Source organism: Sorex fumeus, unplaced genomic scaffold, assembly GCF_029834395.1.
Source record: "Sorex fumeus unplaced genomic scaffold, SorFum_2.1 ptg000099l, whole genome shotgun sequence".
In the NCBI taxonomy this organism is placed as follows: domain Eukaryota; kingdom Metazoa; phylum Chordata; class Mammalia; order Eulipotyphla; family Soricidae; genus Sorex; species Sorex fumeus.
In genome coordinates, this window is record NW_026606156.1 from 8,219,150 (window position 1) to 8,238,164 (window position 19,015).

The following is a 19,015-nucleotide window of genomic DNA, read 5'->3' on the forward strand; positions in this document are numbered from 1 at the left end:
AGGGGTGGGGGGGAGGCTGGGGCCCCACCCGGGCACCCTGGGCTGGTCCCTTTGGATCCGGGGCAGACCTACAGTGGACAGGGCCCAGTCGTGGCGGCAAAGCTCGAACACGTCCACGCAGGAAGCGGCAGGTGGGCACGGGGGCCCACTATATGGGGGCCCGAGGACGCGCTGCCTCACAGCTCCTGACCCGGCTGCGGGCCGCCTGCTGGAGCCGGGACCACAGCAGCCTGCCCTGCCCAGGCCCCTTCTGGGGAGCAAGGCTGCAGAGATGGACCCCCACCCCTGTCCCGTGCCGCGTCCTGCACGGGTTCCCGGCATCTCCTCCCTGCCTGGACACGCAGTAGCGGACACCAGGTGGAAACGACCCAGGAGACAGTCGAGGGACAGGCAGGTCCCAGGCAGCCCAGCAGGGAGCCCTGGGCATGGCCAGTGTGGCCAACACACAATCAACGCGCAAAATCAGCAAAGCGGAGATGGCAAGACGGGTCGCCGGAGGCCCGAAGCCCAGAGCGCCGAGTCCTCACACCGACGGCGCCTACCGGGGGCCGTGTCCTCGGGCACGTCGAAGGAGTACACGGGCCGCGCGAAGCTGGGCGCGTGGTCGTTGAGGTCGCTGACCGTGATGTTGACCCTCACGTCCGAGGACTGCACGCCGTCGTCCGCCCGCACCAGCAGCGAGTACTTGGAGCGGCGCTCGCGGTCCAGCCGCCGCGTGGCCAGCAGCTCCCCAGACTGCGGGTCGATGCGGAAGCTGTCCTCGGCCCCGCTGACAATGCTGTAGGTGACCAGCGCGTTGGCGCCCTGTGGGAGGGGGGTCTCAGCGGGGGTCGCCCGGCCAAGCGGGCTGAGCAGCTGCTTGGCGAGGACCCCACAGGCGGGTCTGGATCGGTACTCAGGAAAAAGCCCCACAGGAGGGAGACCCTTGGAGCTCCAGAGGGCAGGGAGAGGCCGGGCCCGGGGCGGCGGGTTTGGGGACTCAGGGCTGACCTGGCCCAGCCCCCCCCCCCGCGCCTGTCTCGCTGGGAGCCCTCATTCATTAAGGGTCCTGATTGGGGGGAGCGAGCGAGGACTGTGCAGTGACGGCCCTGGCAAGGCTGCCCGAGCTCCCGGCCTCTCCCTCCCGACACCATTGCGGCCAGCGAGTGGCCAGGTCTGAGGCTGACCAGGGACACAGGGCGCCAGCACCTCCGAGAAGATGCCCTGCCCTGTGCTTCCGGAAAAGTCCTTCTGGGCCCTCACTCCGGGGCAAGGCGAGCTGCGCCCTGGCAGCCGGCTGGACGCCCACCTCACGGGACCCCGAGTCACCCTCCCTCGGGCCGCTACCTCGTCGGCGTCCGAGGCCGTGAGCTGCATGATCCTGGAGCCGTCCCCCGTGTTCTCCTCCACCGTGAGGTCCAGCGTGTCCGCCGGGAAGACGGGGGCATTGTCATTGATGTCCTGCAGCGTGATCTCCACCTGCGAGGGACAGGGCGTGACGTCCGGCGGCTGGCATGGCCAGGACCCCGCGGGGTGGGTGCAGGTGCGGGCAAGCGCCCCGGCCCCTGCTCGTTCAGCCCAGAGCCCTGGAATGTCCCATGACACACAGGAGGGTGGGAGCCATCTCTCCGCAACTGAAAACTCTTCGGCTCGAGTTTGCCCAGAAGAGAGTCACAGTCGGCTGCCATTGGCGCCCAGCACTGTCGGCCGTGAGACCGACTCCCGTCTCACAGGGGAAGAACACACAGGCATGTGCACACACACACACACACGTGCACACACACCCATGCACACACTGATACACACAACTGTGCAGTGATATAAGTGTGCACATGGGCAACCATGCACATGCATACATGCACACGTGCCCATGGACACGTTTATACATGTGCATCACATACATGCTCACATGCACTTGCACACCTGCACACGCACACACATGCACACATATGGATGCTTGCACACTCGTGCACACATACACACACTAATAAACACATGCACACACGCTCACACACTAATAAACACACAGGCACACATGCAAACACACTCATGTACACTCATGCACACACTCACGCACACACCATGCACATGTGCAGCCTCAGCTTCCATTCAGTCTGGTCCTCCTAGCATTTCTCCCGGGACTGAGGCAACGGCACAGCTGCCAGGCACTGTGTCTACACAGATGCTGTGGGCACCAGCCATGCTGTTTGAGTGCACCTGGGCAGAGCACTCGCTTCCCTCCGAGAGGGATGTTCAGAGGAAGCGTTTCTGTGAAGGGAACGGGAGTTCCCTTGCAGGGACTGACTAGTGAGCAGAGGAAGGTGCTGACCCCCTCGCCAGGATACCGCTCAATAGCCAGGATGAGGCCACTCGAGAGGCACGGTGATGTCATCAACAGCCGGAATGATGTCACTCAAAAGTCACAGTGACATCAGTCATAGCCAGAAGGAGGTCACTCAAGAGTCATAGTGGTGTCACTCAACAGCCAGAATGGCATCACTTAATAGCCTGGATGACGTCACTGAATAGCCATGGTGATGTCACTCAGCTGTCAGGATGACATCACTCAATGGTCATTATGATGTCACTGGGGATAGCCAGGATAATGACATTCAGTGATCCGGATGACCTCACTTGGTAGTCAGGATGACATCACCCAATAGTGAGGATGATGTCAGTCCACAGCCAAAACCATTCAACAGGCAGAGGGAACTGCCCCGAGACTTCTTTGCTGGAGTCGGGAGACAGTACAGGGGTAGAGCGCTTGCCTTGCATATACCGACCAGGGTTCGATCCCCGGCACCCCATGTACTGGTCCCCCAAGCACCGCCAGGAGTGACCACTGAGTACAGAGCCAGGAGTGAGGCCTGAGTACGCCGGGTGCGGCCCCCAAACTGAAAGCAAACAAGCCCGTCTCTGCTCAGAGACGCTGGAGCTTCTCAGTGCGGGAGGCCTGGGGGCTGGCGGAAAGGCCTGAGCTGACCTCGGGCGCTTCTGATGGGCCAGGGAGCCGATCGCTGGCAGGCCCCACCCTTCCTGACGAGGAAGCCCACCCTTCCGGCCGGCCGAGAGGGAGCCCTCGGGTTGACAGGCTACGTGAAACCGAGTGACTGATGATTAGGGAGCACGGGACGGAAATGCCAACACTGAGTCTCCCGGACAGGCCAGAGAGCCGCAGCGACCGCACCACCCCAGCGTGGTCCCAGAGCGGCTCCGCATGCTGTCGGACCCCCGGCCACATGGCCCTCAGAGCCTGGGGCCACAGCTCGCGCGCGCACACACACGCACACACAGGCCTGCGTGTCTTCTGCTGGAGCGGCCGCTCTGCATTCGTTTGTGGAAGGAAGACTCGACCACAAAGCAGAGACATGGGGGTGGGGGGGTGCCGTGGGCTGACGTCAGCCCCGGAGGGAGCACGGCGGGGGGAAAACCAGCATGCCCGGGGTGCCCCAGCCCTCCCCGGGATGTGGCGCAGCTCACGTGGCCGCTGTCCCAAATGCTGCGCACAAGAGCCGCCACCAGGCTCTGGCGAGATGTCTCACTGCTTCCAGAACGCCGGCGTGCCCGCAGGCTGGGGCTGTCGGCTGCGGGTGACTCAGCCGGGAGCTAGGAGCAGCCACGCACGGCAGGTCCACACGAGGACCCTCGCAGCCAGGCCGGGTCTGGGCCCAGAAGAGGGGCCTGGCTGCGCTTCGGTGCCTGGTATGGCCCACTCCCTGGGCACTTGGGGGAATCTGGAGGCTGGGGTCTCCAGGAAAGGGGGTGCAGCCTGCAGGGACGGTGTGTCCCTGCCTGAGAGAAGCCCCGGGATGGGGCAGAGGCACCCACGGAACCCCCGCCCCAGGGGCCACCCAGAGCTCCAGAAGCCACCTGGGCAAGCCCAGGCCCAGAGGTGCGGCAAGAGAGGGGCAGCTGGGGCCGGGCCTGGGGGACCCCGTTGGGGCCGACCTGGGGTATGAGGGAGCTCAGGGAGTCCCACCCCGTGTGGGGATCTGCGACTGATGGTTTCTAGAACAGGGGGCAGAAGCAGGCGCGCTGTCAGCCCTGCGTTCCGCGTGAAGCAGCGTGAACATAAACACGGCGCTTGCAACAGAACATACTGTTTCCCGGGGCTGCACGCAGGCCGCCACCGGCCCCGGTTTCCCGGCACGCACACCCCACCCCACTCTCGACAGGCGGTCAGTGCCCGCCCCCAACAAGGACACCTGAGCAAGGGGGTCGGGGGCGGGGAGGGGGTGTGGGGGGACGGCGGCCAGGACAGCGCTGCAGCCACGCACGTCCCCGCCTGGCGGGGTGTGACGCGGCGGCAGAGGCCGGTCCTGTTGTGCTTTAGTACTGTTCAAATTAGAACCAAACACGGGTCCTTTTAAGGCAAAGGCAACCATGTGTAACCACTTCAACTTTTCCTGAAATCAATACGACCTCATTTCTGCCCCCAGACGGATCCTCCAAAGTGAACGCAGCGTCAGGGATGCAGCGGGAGCGTGTGGTCACGTGGGACGCTCACACGCCCCGCGGACAACAGCCCCGCCCCAGCCGCTGCCCGCCGCGGGGGACGGCCAGTGCGAGGACTCAGGGCTGGGGGCTGCACAGTCCTTCATCGTCACTCCCGAGGGCCTCGACTCGGCTCAGGCGCACCGTTTCCAGGAAGACCCTGGGAAGCAGCTTCCCTTGACTAGAGACACGCCACAGGGGCTGGGTCAGTCGCCCACCCCCAGGGCAGCGGCCACTGGGCATGCTGGACTCTGCATGGGGTTCCCAGGACATGGGTTTGGGGCACTGGCCAGTAAGCCACGGCAGAGCAGGGATCAAGCCACAGAAGTGTCTAGAAGAGAAATGTCCCGGCTACGCCGACAGCAGCTGACTCCGACTCACCCCGTCAACCAGAGCCTGGCTGGGCACTGTGTGGCCACCACAGACCCCGGTGGACCCACAGGAGCCTCCGGACACACCAGGCCAAAGGGACGGAGGTGCAGGCTGACCGCCTCGGCTCGGCCCCAGATCTGCCTCCCGGGCCCACACGGGCCTCTGGCGTGGAGCTGCCGTCCACGCTGCTACACCACAAGGCTGTCGTCTGCCTATCGGGGCAGTGACCAGCTGGAGCACTGCCACCTGACACCCCCGCCCTCCACCACATCACCGCCACCCAATCACCTCCACCCACATCACCTCCACGCAGTCCACCTTCACCCCTGCCCCATCCCCACACAGACCCCACACCACCCACCACTCCACCGCCACGGCACTCCCACCCCGTAACACCCCCACCCTGCCAGCCTTCCCTCCGCCTCCCCTCTTCAGGGCTTCTGCCTCTCCCAGCCGGGTTCGAGTCAGTTCTCTTTTGCGTTCTCCCTCTGACTGACTGATCCAATCTATTGAATCAATCTACTGACTGTCCAACTATTATTTAAAATCAGCCCTAACTGAGAGCTTTGTGGGGGGGTCTTGACTTAAAAAGATAGTAACTTTCACTAATGTGAAGCAGCATTAGCTCATCAATAGCAAAAATAAAGATCACGCTTATCTCGTTAAATAGGTTAAATATCTCTTCTGAAGGGCTGGAGCGATAGCACAGCGGTAGGGCGTGTGCCTTGCAAGCAGCCCAACATGGCCGACCCGAGTTCGATTCCTCCACCCCTCTTGGAGAGCCCGGCAAGCTACCGAGAGTATCTCGCCCGCACGGCAGAGCCTGGCAAGCTCCCCGTGACGTGTTCGATATGCCAGACACAGTAACAACAAGTCTCACGATAGAGATGTTACTGGGCCTGCTCGAGCAAATCGATGAACAACAGGAGGACAATGACAACGACAATCTCTTGTGAAAACCCTGAATTTACTGTCTGGAAAACATTCACGTGTGATTCATTTGTGTGCAGAACGCCAGCGTCACTGAACGCAGAAGGTCCCTTCCTTCCCTTCCCGGCTGAGCGTGGCCCAGGGTTTGTTTCCAGCACAGCGATGTCCACTCCGTCCTCGAGCCCTGGGTGAGGGACTCACATCGCTGGAGCAGAGGGAGACCCCCACGGAGCCCCTGGCTGAGACGACTCACTGGGAGTGAGTCGCGGGCCCCTGCAAACGGGCCCCTGACCACCGTCGGAGTGAGACCCCACTCAGCAGCCGAAACTCTGAAACGTTTTACTCCCAAGAAACTTCTGAACTGCTAGAGAATAAGTCTTCTCCCCACAGCAAGGGGGGCCGAGCCCACGTGAACAGACCCCTGCGTGCTTGAGGCACGAGGCCGGACCCCAGCAACTGAGAGACCCCGGCTGCACAGCCAGCAAAGGCTGTGTGGACGGCCCCGTTACTAGCTCCCCCGCACGCCTGCTGAGACCGCCATGAAGACATGTCGGGAGGCAGAAACTGGCCTGTAGGAGGAGGTCCGGGAGGCCCGTACGGAGCCGCCGGTGTCCCCGGGTCCTACAGACACGCAAGACGGAAGCAAGCTCGCGATGTCGACTCGGGGGTGGACCTTCCGGACCTCCATGAGCCGGATCTGTCCCTGGCGAGAAGGCAGGGCTGAGCTCCCTGCCCGGGCCACCAGAGCCGGCGCCACTGAGAAAGCAGATCGCCACTCTCGCCTTCATGCGCTCCCTGACTCACAATAAAGACATCCGCGGCCTCAGGTTGATCTCCTGGAGGTCGACCGCAGATGTCCCGGGTGCTTCCCAGAGACGCGGGCAGGTGCGTGTTTGTCAGTGTGCAGATCAAAAGTTTGCATTCGGTGGACTGGGAGCACCTGTAAAAGCGATTAGAGGCTGCCCCAAAAGCCTCCATCCCTCTCAGAGAGCCCGGCAAGCTACCGAGAGTATCCCACCTGCACCGTAGAGCCTGGCAAGCTACCTGTAGAGCACTTGATATGCCAAAAACAGTAACAGTAACGGGTCTCATTCCCCTGACCCTGAAAGAGCCCCCAATACGGCAGCATTGAGAAGGATGAGTAAGGAGAGGCTGCTGAAATCTCAGGGCTGGGACGAATGGAGACATTACTGGTGCCCGGTCGAGCTAATCGATGAACAACGGGATGACAGTGATACAGTCAATAATGAAGACGAAAAAGAACCGTGCTTTGGTTGACAGCGTTTAATATCGTAGGGACTGTATGTGAGAAGCTACTGTGCAAATTTTCACATAAAAGTCTCACTTAAACTACCCAAAACACACGTGTGTTCCCTGGGAGAAGGAAGCCCTTTCAGAGACAGACGTTTCCTCACAGCGAAAAGTCAGCCCAGACTGTCAGCCGGACACACCCACAACACCCACAGCCGAGGCCCTCACTCTGCCCATCCCAGAGCAGAGGCCGTCGTCCACCCAGAGGCTCTGGGAAGCGCGGCCAGCACAGGCCCGAGAGTGACCACAGGCAAGAAGGGCCAGCGCCCCACCGTGCCGCTTCCCAGAAACTGTTTCTCCTGCCGGGAGCTCCGTTCCCTTGAAGGTGCTTCTAATGGTGGCAACAAGAAAACATTTGTTCCCAGTTTTCTAAGTGTATCTATTGGAGCCGATAGTACCGGTTACTGCACTGTCTCTCTGGTCTGATCCCGGCACCAGAGACGGTCACCTGAGCACCCCAGGAGTGACCCCTGACTCCCAGGAGTGACCCTGAGCACCCCCAGGAGTGACCCTGACCCCTGGGTATGACCCCTAAGCACCCCAGGAGTGACCCCTGACTCCCAGGAGTGACCCTGAGCACCCCCAGGAGTGGCCCCTAGCCCCCAGGAGTGACCCCCAAAATAAGTGCAAGCGCTGTTGGAACCAAGGCAGGCGGGCCAGGCTGAGCTCGCCCCGAGGGAGGGCGGGATGCGCCTCTTCTGAGCGCTACATTGAATGAGTCTTTTCCGCTGACTTTGGCTCCGCTACATTGCTCATAACACGTAATTTGGGGGGAAACTGGATCAACTTTCAAAGCAACCCGTGACGATGGGAACTGAGCGATTTCCACAAGACTTTACAAGAGCGGACCGCGTCCCCTCCCCGCCCCCGCCGCTCACGGAAGCTTCCTGCTCGGTTCACTTCCTGCACTGAGGGTTTCCCGGTACCGTCCAGACGGCCCGGGCTGGAGAGCGCGCGGCACGTGGCCTGGCACCGTCTCCAGCGTGTGGGAGGACGTCTCAGGCCTGGGGGGACTCCAGGGAGATGCCCGTGTCTACTTGAGATTTTCCTTCGTGGGGTGGTCACTTATTCGGTCATACCAAAAAACAGGCTTTAAAACCCAAATGTTAGAAGATAAACACGAAATTCCTGGAGCCGAGAATCTATATCAACCCCAATATCATCGCATTAAAAACACCCTCTGCAGCTAATAATTGCCTGGTTGGGGGCCCCACTCGCAATTGTCTGTGATTTTCAAATTAGTCTCATGACTCATCTGTGTCCAGGAAAGCAGCTGCCCAGCCCACCTCAGGAAATAACACTGAATTACAGCTCATTTTTCTAATCAAATGGCTGTTGTGTTTCACTCTCTTAACCTCCTGGCCCCACAATGCCGCCAGGAGACGGACACCCCGAAGGCCTCGCCGGGCGGCTCTCAGCCACGGGAGCCGCCAGCCAAGCCTCGCTCCAGCCGCAGGACCCGGCCCCCTTCTGCCATCTGCAAACGACCCCTCCCTTCGGAGCTTGCCCTGGCATTCCGCTGCAAGAACGGCTCATTGGAAGACTACGGCCCAGGTCCTGGGTCCGTCTCTGTCTGTCTCGACCTCTGCAACCTGCAGAGCCCCTGAGCTCCACCCCAGCTCCTGCAGGGGGCAGTCCTGGGGGCTGGAAGCACCAAGCCAGGGGGCAGGTGCCATCAGGAGGGGCCCCCCATACGCCCAGCAGGACCCCAAGGGCAGAGCAAGGCGGCAGTTCAGAGCAGCACAGACACCAGCCACGCGAGCTGCGTTTTGTCCACACACAGAGGAAGTGATGCCTCTCTCGGGACGTGGTGAAGTGACAGGCAGGCGAGCGTGACCTCGCGGGGAAGCGCTCGCTCCTAGGAGCTCCTCTGGGCTATAGGCAACCGCGTCCTTCCTCGCACCCAGGGCCGCCCTCCCACACGCGTGACCACCCTGCTCTGACCCGTGCGGTCCTCTCTCCCCCCACCGCTGTCCCGCCCGGAGACTGACCTCCTGCCGCCCACCGCCCTGCCCCTGGGCCGAGCTCCCCCCGCCCCCGGGGCCTGCTGGCTGAGGACGGGAGGACGGGGCACTGGAGACTGGAGCCCATGTTCCTGCTCTCAATGCGGCGTGCGAAGCTGCCCTACCGGCCACCTCCTCCCAGGGACGTCCGGAAGGCAGTGCCCCCGTGCATGCCGCCCACCTGTGCTCCGGGACCCGGCCTCTCTCAGCCTCCCCGGGCCTCCCAGAGCCTCTCTCGGGCCGCCCAGCGTTTCTCCTAAAGGGCCACTCACCACACAGGAGGACACTCGGTCCTATGTGACTCGAGAGCACAACGCAGTGCTAGTGCTCCTGGGGGGGTGGGTCGCGTGGAAGGGTCTGGGCCCACCGTCCGTCCCCTCTGAAACCCAGCGGGTCTGCAGCACTGGAGCCCCGGCCACTGAGCACCTGACCGTGAACACACAGGTGTCTGGTTTGGTGACGCTCAGGGTTCGCGTGCAGGGTCTGCCCCAGCCTGGGTCACACACATGCACACACATGCACAAACACACGCACACATGTATGTACAGACACATACAAACACACGTGCATCTATACATGCACACACAAACACGCACGCGTGCGCACGCACACACACACACACACACACACACACACACCCCGGGATGCGGCACTGCTCAGGACACCCGTGTCCCAGTCTCTGCGAGGGGCGGGCCCTGGGCTGGCTGAGCGCTTCCTGCCTTTCCGTGGTTTCTCTGCAGGCCTCTCCAAGCCTGGAACCTTCCCCCCCTCCCGGGGCCCCTCAGGCTGCGCTGCAAGAGGGAACGAGGCAGCCGGGCTGCAGCAACACGCGTGCCCGGAACACGGCCGGGTCCGCTGCACGGCCAGAAGCTAGAGCAGCCCCCCCCCCCCCGCCCACCTGCCGGCCGCGGCCCACTCCCAAGTAAGGCCAGCGCCCTCGAGAGCCAGCGGGGGCCAGTCCAGGCCGGGGGACGCCAGCACCCAGCCCGGCGGGTACACGCCAGCCTTAAAAGGGAAGGAAATTCTCACGCTGAACCGCGCGCGGCGTGAAACAAGCCAGAGCCCCAGAAACAAACGGGGCAGGCGCCTGCAGGCGGGGGAAGGGCAGGCAGGGCAGGAGCCCGCGGTACCAGCCGAGGGCTGGGTTTGCATTCACAGCCCAAGTTTCTGTGTGGAGGGGCCCTGCAGACGGGCTCAGGGCGAGCCTCCCGCCACGGAGGCTGGAGTCAGAAAACAGACAGGAAGGAAGGAAGGGGGTGGGGGGCGCAGGGGCCTGGCCACATGTGGCCCCTTGTCCCACGCAGGGCAGGACAGGAGAGATCGGCTGGCCGGAGAGACGGGCACAGGGCAGAGGGTGGGGGCACTCGCCTCAGCCAACACCGACTCGGCCCCTGGGGGTCTCCCAGCGCCGTGTCTGAGCGAGCCCCGAGCACCGCCAGGGACGGCAAAAGTCAACCCAACAGGACGCTGCTGAGAGCCTGGCACAGGGAGCTCGGCGGCCTCAGTGGCATCTGCCTGCAGCCCCTGCAGGCTGTTGGAGGGAGGGGGCTCGGGTGAGGCTTTGCAGGAAAGAGAGAGGAGCGTGGCCACCAGCACTGTGGCAGACGAACCCAGGCTCACCCGGGGAACAGCCACAACGGTACCCCTAAAGCAACCGCCTCCGGAACTTCCCGACACAAGAGCACCCCCAAAACAGGCCCTTCCAAAACCGCTCAGAAGAATTCCTCAGCAGGCTTTGGAAAGTTAGAATCCAGCTTTCTCTTTGTCTCAAAAAAAAAAGGAAGAAAGAAAAAAAAGTTTGGACATTTTCCTACGCTGGCACTTCAGAGGGACCTGAGACTCCCCAGCGACAGACGCACGCAGGGTCGGTTCATCCGACGCGCCCAGAACAGCCTCATCTGCATTCAGCTGAGAGGTTCGGCACCGAGAAAGTCTCGACTCCACGGCCAGAACGAACGCTCTTCCCCGCCCAACCCAGATCCTGGCCGGGGTTACGGCACTCCTGGCCGCCCGCCAAGGCCCGCCGCCCGCCGCTGGCCCCGCGCCCGTCCTCCTCGAAGGCGTCTCCGGGAGACCCTCCTCTCTGTCTCCCTGTTTACTACGCAGGCGTGCGGCCGGCCCGGCCCGGGCCACTCGGCCACGGCCCCCACTGCCCGTGTCCACGCTCGGGCTGGCCAGGAAGCTGCTCTCCAGCTGCCCCAGAAAGGCCTTTCCTGAAGGCGCTGCACCCCTCGCCAAGGTCGTGCTATAAATACTCGGCACTTCACAGAGGCTCCGGGAGGCGACGTCCAAAGGAGCAGCAAACGCCAGGCCGCTGCTTGGAACCCGCGAGGCCGGGTGGGCGGGGGTGGTCCCGGCGGTGAGAGCCCACAGCACCACCTCGGCCCCTGCGTCCAGCCCAGCTGAGACCAGCCGGGGTCAGACCCCCCCTCCCAAATGGGGGCTGGGACGGGATCCCCAGAGCGAGACTCTCCCGGAGGAGCTCTGGGGAGGGGCCGCAGGAGAGCACCCAGACCACACCCCAACACGCAGAGAGATCCACAGACCACGCCCAACTTGCAGGACACCTCCCCGGGGAGCCCCCCGCCAACCGACAGACACTCCCACGGACCAGCCCGTGCTGAGCACCCGGTCACGGACTATGCTGAGAACTCGGGGGCCACAGGGGCTCGAACCCCCCGTCCACACTGGCAGGCAGCACATGTCCACGTGCAGGGGTGAAGATCACTGAGGAGAACCGCTCGCTGTGGCTGCCCCCTGTGCCCTGAGCGTCTGTGTGGCCTCTGTCTCAGCTGCAAGGGCAGCAGCTTGGGCCAGCCTCGAGGGACAGCTCAGCAGGAAGGCTCTCGCCCTGCACACAGTCGACCCGGGTTCGACCCCCCCCGCCCCCCTGCACCCCTGAGCCCTCCAGGAGTGACCCCGAGCACAGAGCCAGGAGTGAGCCCTGAGCACCCCCAAATAACCTGAAAGGACGGGTCCTGGGCGGGAGGCAGGCGCGCACCCTGAAGGCAGGGGCGGAGTGGACGCAGCAGCCACCGTGTACAGGGATGGAGCAAGCAGGCGGCACGGGGTCCGGTGCCGATGGCACAAGCTGCCCCCGCCAGCCCGGCGCTGGGCTCCCTCAGACCGTGCCCGTCCCCCAGAGCTCCCGCCCGGGGAACAGCAGAGCGAGGCCCTGCACCCGGCTGCTCCGTGCGTGTCCGCCCCGCAAGGCTGAAATCCGCCAGGGCCTCCAAGAGATGCGCCCAGCACGGTCACTGCAGCTGGGTGCTGGGCACTGCCCGCAGGAAGGATGGCCAGGCCTGCCCAGCGGCCAGCACCTGAAAGGGCTCAGGGCACGTGTGGGCACCCAAACCCATGAACGGGAGGCCCCGAGTTAGCGAGACCATCTGTACGTGGGTATGATCTTGAGTACATTAACACACCAGGGCAGTAACAACGGCGTGTCACCCTGTCACCCGGCGCCCGGCTGCCCACCCCCCTTCCTCTCACAGGAGTGACCCACCCAACCTGCCGCCTGCCCTCCTTCGGCACAGTCTGTGTCCAACAGCCACGTGACTGCCACACTCCGTCCTGCTGCCGGCAGCCCACGGCCACTCGGGGTTTGGTCCGGACACGCCTTCGCCAGGGCTCTGCTTGGCACAGTGGGCCAGCACATCCAGCCCGAGAGCACGGGTCCACAGGACGCTCTGGTGGCCTGCCTGTGTGCGAGCAGATGGGCCCTGGGGCAGCCCCCCGGGCTCGGCTCTGTGGCTCTCCGGAAGGGTCACCCGCCATGTCCGCTCTCGCAACAACTAGACGGGCTGCGAGCTCAGGGCGGGTGGCACGCAGGAGCACCGGGAAGGCCAGTCACGTGAGCTACACATCGCTTATGCCCGGCTGCAGTGAGCGTCCGTGCAGCCAGGCTGGGGAAACCGAGTCCCCACTGCACACATGCTACTGCGCTGAGCTGAGCCCTGCCTGGCTCCTGTCCGGGCGGAGGTGCAACGGCCGTCTCTCCTGGTAACGGGCCTGAGCTTCTCCTTCTCCCTCAGACACCCGCCGCACGGGGAACAGAAACGACAAGACCCCCTGAGGCCCAGGCTCGAGGCTGGCGCGGGCAGGGACCACCCAGCAGTGCCCCCAGCACTGAGCCTGAACCCACTGACCCAACGCGGCATGCTGGAGGTTGCTGATGTCCACTGAGTCAAAAATGCCTTATCGACAGGGTCATCGACGTCAATGTTAGCTGACCAAGGAAAATGATCACTTATTTACAAGCATCTGACCGGTGAAAATCTCTTAAAACCACCCAAAGTGAGGCCATTTATGGCATTTTTCTAAAATACTGTAAGATCCAATATAATCTCCCAACTTTCTCTGGGAAAAAGATACCAATTTCCATTTTTGTAAGGAAATATAAATATATATTTAGATTTTCCCCCTTAGGAATTATTTTTGTTTTGGATAATCCTCCAAGGCTCTGCTGGACAATCGTACAGTTGTCTATGATGACCAAATAAATGCAATCTGAACAAAGAATAATTGATTATTTAACATTTCTCGGGCCTTTAAGTCAATTCGATAATTAAGGCGTTTTTAAGTCTGAGACCTCCAGTTCCAGCCACAGCCATGCTTAAGCCCACTCTCCACACATTTGGACGAGCCTCACGCATGAAGGAACCGGCACAGGAACCCAGGTGTGCGGAACCCGGGGCGTAGATCTCCGAGCCTGCTCGGATCGGGACTGGGCCTCCTCCACCCAGATCCCCCATCTTCCAGTATGTAGGCGTTACACCCACCAACTGCCCCTGGCGCTGTGTAATCCCATCCATGGCCAGGACCCAGAGACTATAAAACCCTGCTCCCAGAAGCTCACAGTCACATTTGCGGCCGAGCGGCATCTTATTATCTAGTCCTTACTCTGGAAAACCTGGCAGGCTAGCGAAAGTATCCTGCCCGCCCGGCAGAGTCTGGCAAACTCCCCGTGGCGTATTCAGTATGCCAAAACCCAGTAACAATGATGGGCCTCATTCTCCTGACCCTGAAAGAGCCTCGAATGTGGCACTTTCTAAAATCTCAGGGCTAGGATGAAGGAGACGTTACTGGTGCCTGCTCGAGGAAATCGATGAACAACAGGATGACAGTGATACAGTGACGTCTGAAACACCACAATTTAATCAAAGCATACCTCACTTCATCTTCATTTTGGATTTTTTCTAGTCGTTAAGTATTTCACTCTAAAAGTAAAAATTACCAAATGTGTATTCATAAACCAGCACGGGCATATCTTTCGTGATATTACAGAAACAATCGGCATCTTAAAACGATCACTCTATCAAGGCTGGTGCGATAGTACAGCAGGAAGGGCATTTGCCTTGCACATGGCCGGCCCAGGTTCCATTTCCAGCATCCCATATGGCCCCCTGAGCACCGCCAGGTGTGACCCAAAAAGCATCAAAAAACAAAAGGAACCTTTCACTTTATCTCTGGGGCTGATTAGTGATAAACACGCTCCACTATGGAGGGTATGACTAAGTTCACTGTGCTATAGCCGTAATATAAACGATGGTCCAGATGAAAGGGAGATGGGTGGGGAACGGCGGCAGACCGGTGGGGGATAAAGGCACAGACGGGGAGCTGGGAGCTGGGTGGACGGACCGTCGACGGCTGGAGACCGACGGAGACACAAACTGTCCCTCCGAGGCTCTGCTCGAGTGAGCTCTGCTTGGTTCTGCCGCGTTCTGAAGGCAAATATTAATTTGTTTTCAAAAGCACCAGTTCTTGGACGGACCAACAGGTTAACCGCGGATAACAACCTTCCTGGGAAAAGGGTTTTACTTGCGAACATTCATCTTGCTTCTGGGCCCATTCCAGAGGGGGGGAAATGCTATTTTTAAACTCAAAAGAAAATAATGCGATTTTTAATCTACATCATATTCCCAGACAATATAGAAAGAGACAAGTCCAAGGTGGATGGACGCTGAGACATGCCCGGTGGGGTGAATAGCTCCTTTGTTTGGGATGAAGTCATGATCCGGTGAAGCTCCTGAGACGAGCCTCAACGAATGGGGCTGGTTCTCATTTTCAGATTACTGCGAGGCCGCGGGAATAGAGGAGCCATTCTGACCAGCGCCGGCTCCGCACTAACGGGCGGGCCTGGCGCGCATTCGGTCTTTAGTAGCAGTGAAGAAGGCGCCCAGGGAGCTGCACGGGGGACCCGGCTTGACCCCGGGACTGCTGACCCCCCAACCACCAGGGGGGCACTGGCCCCGCTACAGAGGGATGTGCCATATGTACCCCCCAAAACCCCCACAGGAGGGGCCGGGGCAGGGACTCACAGCCCAGCGGGAGCCTTGGGTCAGGGCCGTGGGGACACTCCCTGCTCCGACCGCCACGTCCCCCCAGACCCGGGCAGACCTGTGGCCAGTCCACGGACACGGTCTCTGAGGCTGTGATGGCGGGGGCAGGCCAGGGCGGAAACTTCCCCTGGGGGGCTAAGTTCTCTTGGCCCTGCTCCTATCGGGAGCTGAGGGGAGATCGACACCTTCTGGGGGTGTCCAGGGGCCTCAGGGCCATGCCTGCACTGCTGGGGGCCCCCCAGGCCAGGTCTGCTGCCTCCAGACCCCTCGGGCCAGTGTCCGGCACCATCACCCCAGACCCCCGAGACAACCCCTCCGGGCCAGACACTCAGGGTCTGCCTCCCGCCCCTTCCAGTTCTCAGTCAGGAAAGAGGATTTTTGTGCTACAAAGAGGGGCGTGGAGGAGGGAGAGACCCAAGAGGCAGCGCCCAGGTGCTGGGCAGGGAAGGGGTCCCCGCCACGCATCACGGGCTCCCACAACCACGGCACATGCAGTCCCGGGCAGGAAGCTCGGAACTCGGAGGAGACACACAGGCCATGAGGCTCAATCTTGGGGCTCTCAGAGGCCACGGGGCTGAACCAACCGTACGGTTCCTTCAAACGCCACTGCGGGGTCAGGGTGCTGGGCCCTGCACACAGGAGAGCCTCGAACCTGCACCCAGACCCCCAGACAGGACAGACCAGCCCCCCGGCACGCTCCTGCCTCACTCCTCGGCCATATACTCCAGCACGAGCACAGACGAGCCGCTCTGAGACCGGGGGGCAGGCCAAAGCCCCCCGCAGAGGCCCTAAACGAGTAGGTGGCTGGACACGCATGACGGGAGAGCCCAGCGCCAGGACAGACAGACGAGAGCCGCACTGCAGGCAGAGACCAGGCGCAGCCCAGGGAAACGCACTCCTGCCGCGCCCAGCTTCGCGTGGGCTCTTACTTCGCTCACTCATTTAGGACTAACACCGCTGGAGCTCAAGGCTGTGAAACTAATGGGAAAAGAAAAAAGAAAAAAAAAGCACGTAGACCAAAAATCAACAACGAAATGAAATTCAGGAAACATTTGCAAGGCGGCTGTGGCTCCACCACGGTTCTTGGGTTTCAGCTGCACATTGGCAAGCGGGAGGCAGCGAAGTCGTTTTCATAAATATTCTCCTCCGGACATCGGGGATCCATGGGGACCAGGGCCTCTGGGCGCGAGTGCACGTCAAAAGGTCAGAAGCAAGGCAGAGCGAGCCCATCCCGCCTCTCACCTCCTTCCTGGTGGCAGAGCCCCGAGGGGTGACCCTCGGCCACCAGCCCCGATGACCCCGGCCTCGAGGCTTTGCGCCTGGCCGAGCAGGAAAGAACAAGATCCCTCTGCCCGGGCTCTGCAGGAAGCCAGTGGGGCTGGCCTCTGGCCCCGCTGAGCTGTGGACGGCGGCCAGCCGGACAAAGGTGGTGGTCGAGGCGGCTGAGAGACCTTCGGGCTGCATGCGAATCGCAGCACACAAAGGCCAGGCCAGGCATCGCCGCGGGGCAAGCTTCCTTCCTGCTCTTTCGCTCCTCACAAAGCCAGGTCGGCCACGCCGTGCTGACTCCGGGCCCTGAAAGCGACTCCGCAGAGCGGCAGCCAGAGGCCGGCCTCAGACTGGTGTCAGCTGAGTGAGGGCCGTGAGGCTGGCACGTCACTGCCTGGAAGAAACGAGGCTTCGGGGAACAGAGGGGTTGCCCCTCTTCTCTGCGGAGATGCGCTGAGCCCACGGGCGTGCAGCCCCAGGCAGGGGCATCGGGCTCTCGCAGAAGCTTCAGGAACCAAGATCCTCGTTCCCTTGGCCCCGCAGGGCACCCCAGCCCGAGAGAAATCACCACGGGGCAGCCCCGGGCCATGAAACACTCCCTCTCCCGAGCGAGTCCAGCCTCAGCAGGGCCCCACGGCTCACACAGAGCCGCGCGCCCAGCCCAGGCTCACGCGGACACTCGGGCCCCGTCCCCAGACAGACGCCGCCGACCCGCTTCACGGGCACAAGCGAAGTCGCCCTCTCCCCCGTCCCACCAGGGGCGCCCTGGAGGCAGGGTGCAAGCTGGCCGGGCGCGTGGGAGGGCCCCTCCCGAGCTGGGTGGGGGGACACCCTCCCAAGAACGGGAGCTGGGGCAGCCCTGAAGCACAGGCTGCGCCAGTCACGCCACTCTGAGCCAGTTTCCGTAGCCTTCCGGTGGATTCCGTCCCTGGGATACGGTGGAACCCAACACCATGGCACTAGCTCCCAGGCCTCTCAGACGACGCCCCTCCGGCCCGGGGTCTGGCCAACACCTCAGCGGGCCAAGAAGGCTGAGGCAGGCCTTGAACTCGCGCACAAACCTCACCAGAAACGCCTTCTCCCTTCCTCGCTTTCCGGTTCCCCTCTGCTCCTCCAACCCCCGGGCGGCTGACTCGCCGCGTCTCTGAATCCGAGCAGTCGATTCCGCACTTCACGGTCCTAATCGCGCTTGGCTCCACCAGCCCTTCCCTGGCCACTTACTTCCTTTCCAATCTGAATATTTTCTCTCCTGAATTTGGCTGCAATTTCGGAAAACAATTGCTCCCCTCCGAGAGTTACCTACAGAAACTCGCGGAAGCACCGAAGGGTGCTCCTCTCCAGGGCACTACTCGGATAATGCCAACGCACAGCAGGGCCAGAGTGCCACAGTCGGCCCCCAGACAGCCCCGGGGGACCACCCTGGGGCTCCTCTGGCCAGGAACTTGGGAAAACGGCCCTGGGCTGAGAATCGCGGGGTGACCCATGCTCCGTGCTCTCACCACGGCTTCTGGCTGAGGCCCTGGGAGGCGGGGGAGCTGTCGGAGGACGGCTGGACACTCGGCGGCCTCCTGGATGTCCTCTGCACTTTGAAGCGTGATATTTAGGGGCTGTTCTATGGTACTGGGGATGTTCCTGGGCACGCGAGGACCCTCACCCATGCATGCCACTTCCAACACAGACCCCCAAGGGGAGGCATTCTCGCGCTGGCTTAGGGACGCTCGGCAACTGAGGCCAGTGCGGCAGCTACTTTATGGACCAAGACCAGGCTTCAAACTACGGAGAGACGATCTGAACACCAAAGCACCAAGCACTGGGGGCTCAAGACTCCAGAGCGGGTGGCCATCACAGCCCCCTTAGCATTTGCTGTCTGTGAGTATTCTCAACCTACGAATCCCACCGCGTCCACCCAAAGGTCACCATGTGCAGCATGGCCATCAGGATAAGGCTCTCCAGGGCTCCACTGCACTGAGCCACGAGGGCTTTGCCCGCGTTCAAGTCCAGAAGCAGTGAATTATTAGCCAAATCCCCACCAGTGCGACCCTGACTACATCCTGAACGTCTACAAAATCTTACCTGTGTTAACAAAACCATCCCAGCACTTTTAATAACCCGTATTTGTTTGCTGGAGTAACTGATGACTACTTAAATCTAGTGAGTCCTGGGATTCAAACCCCAAGGGAACTCCAGGAAATCGAGAATCATTAGACATTGTGATCTATCCCGAGCACTTGTGCAGATTTACATTAACGTATTAATATATTTTATAATGCTCAAAGGCTACCAGATGTATTTGAATATACCCTGATGGATATGCAG

General features: G+C 61.5%; 1 protein-coding gene across 1 annotated transcript in view; it reads right to left on the reverse strand.

The window, feature by feature from the left end:
- Positions 1-19,015, reverse strand: part of FAT4 (FAT atypical cadherin 4) — a 72,844-nt gene that overhangs the window by 40,829 nt on the left and 13,000 nt on the right. Inside the window, exons 2-3 of the mRNA XM_056134525.1 lie at positions 1,327-1,458; positions 543-804 (exon numbers count right to left, since the gene is read on the reverse strand). Coding sequence (XP_055990500.1) covers positions 543-804; positions 1,327-1,458 — 394 coding nt within the window. The remainder of the gene's footprint in view (positions 1-542; positions 805-1,326; positions 1,459-19,015) is intronic.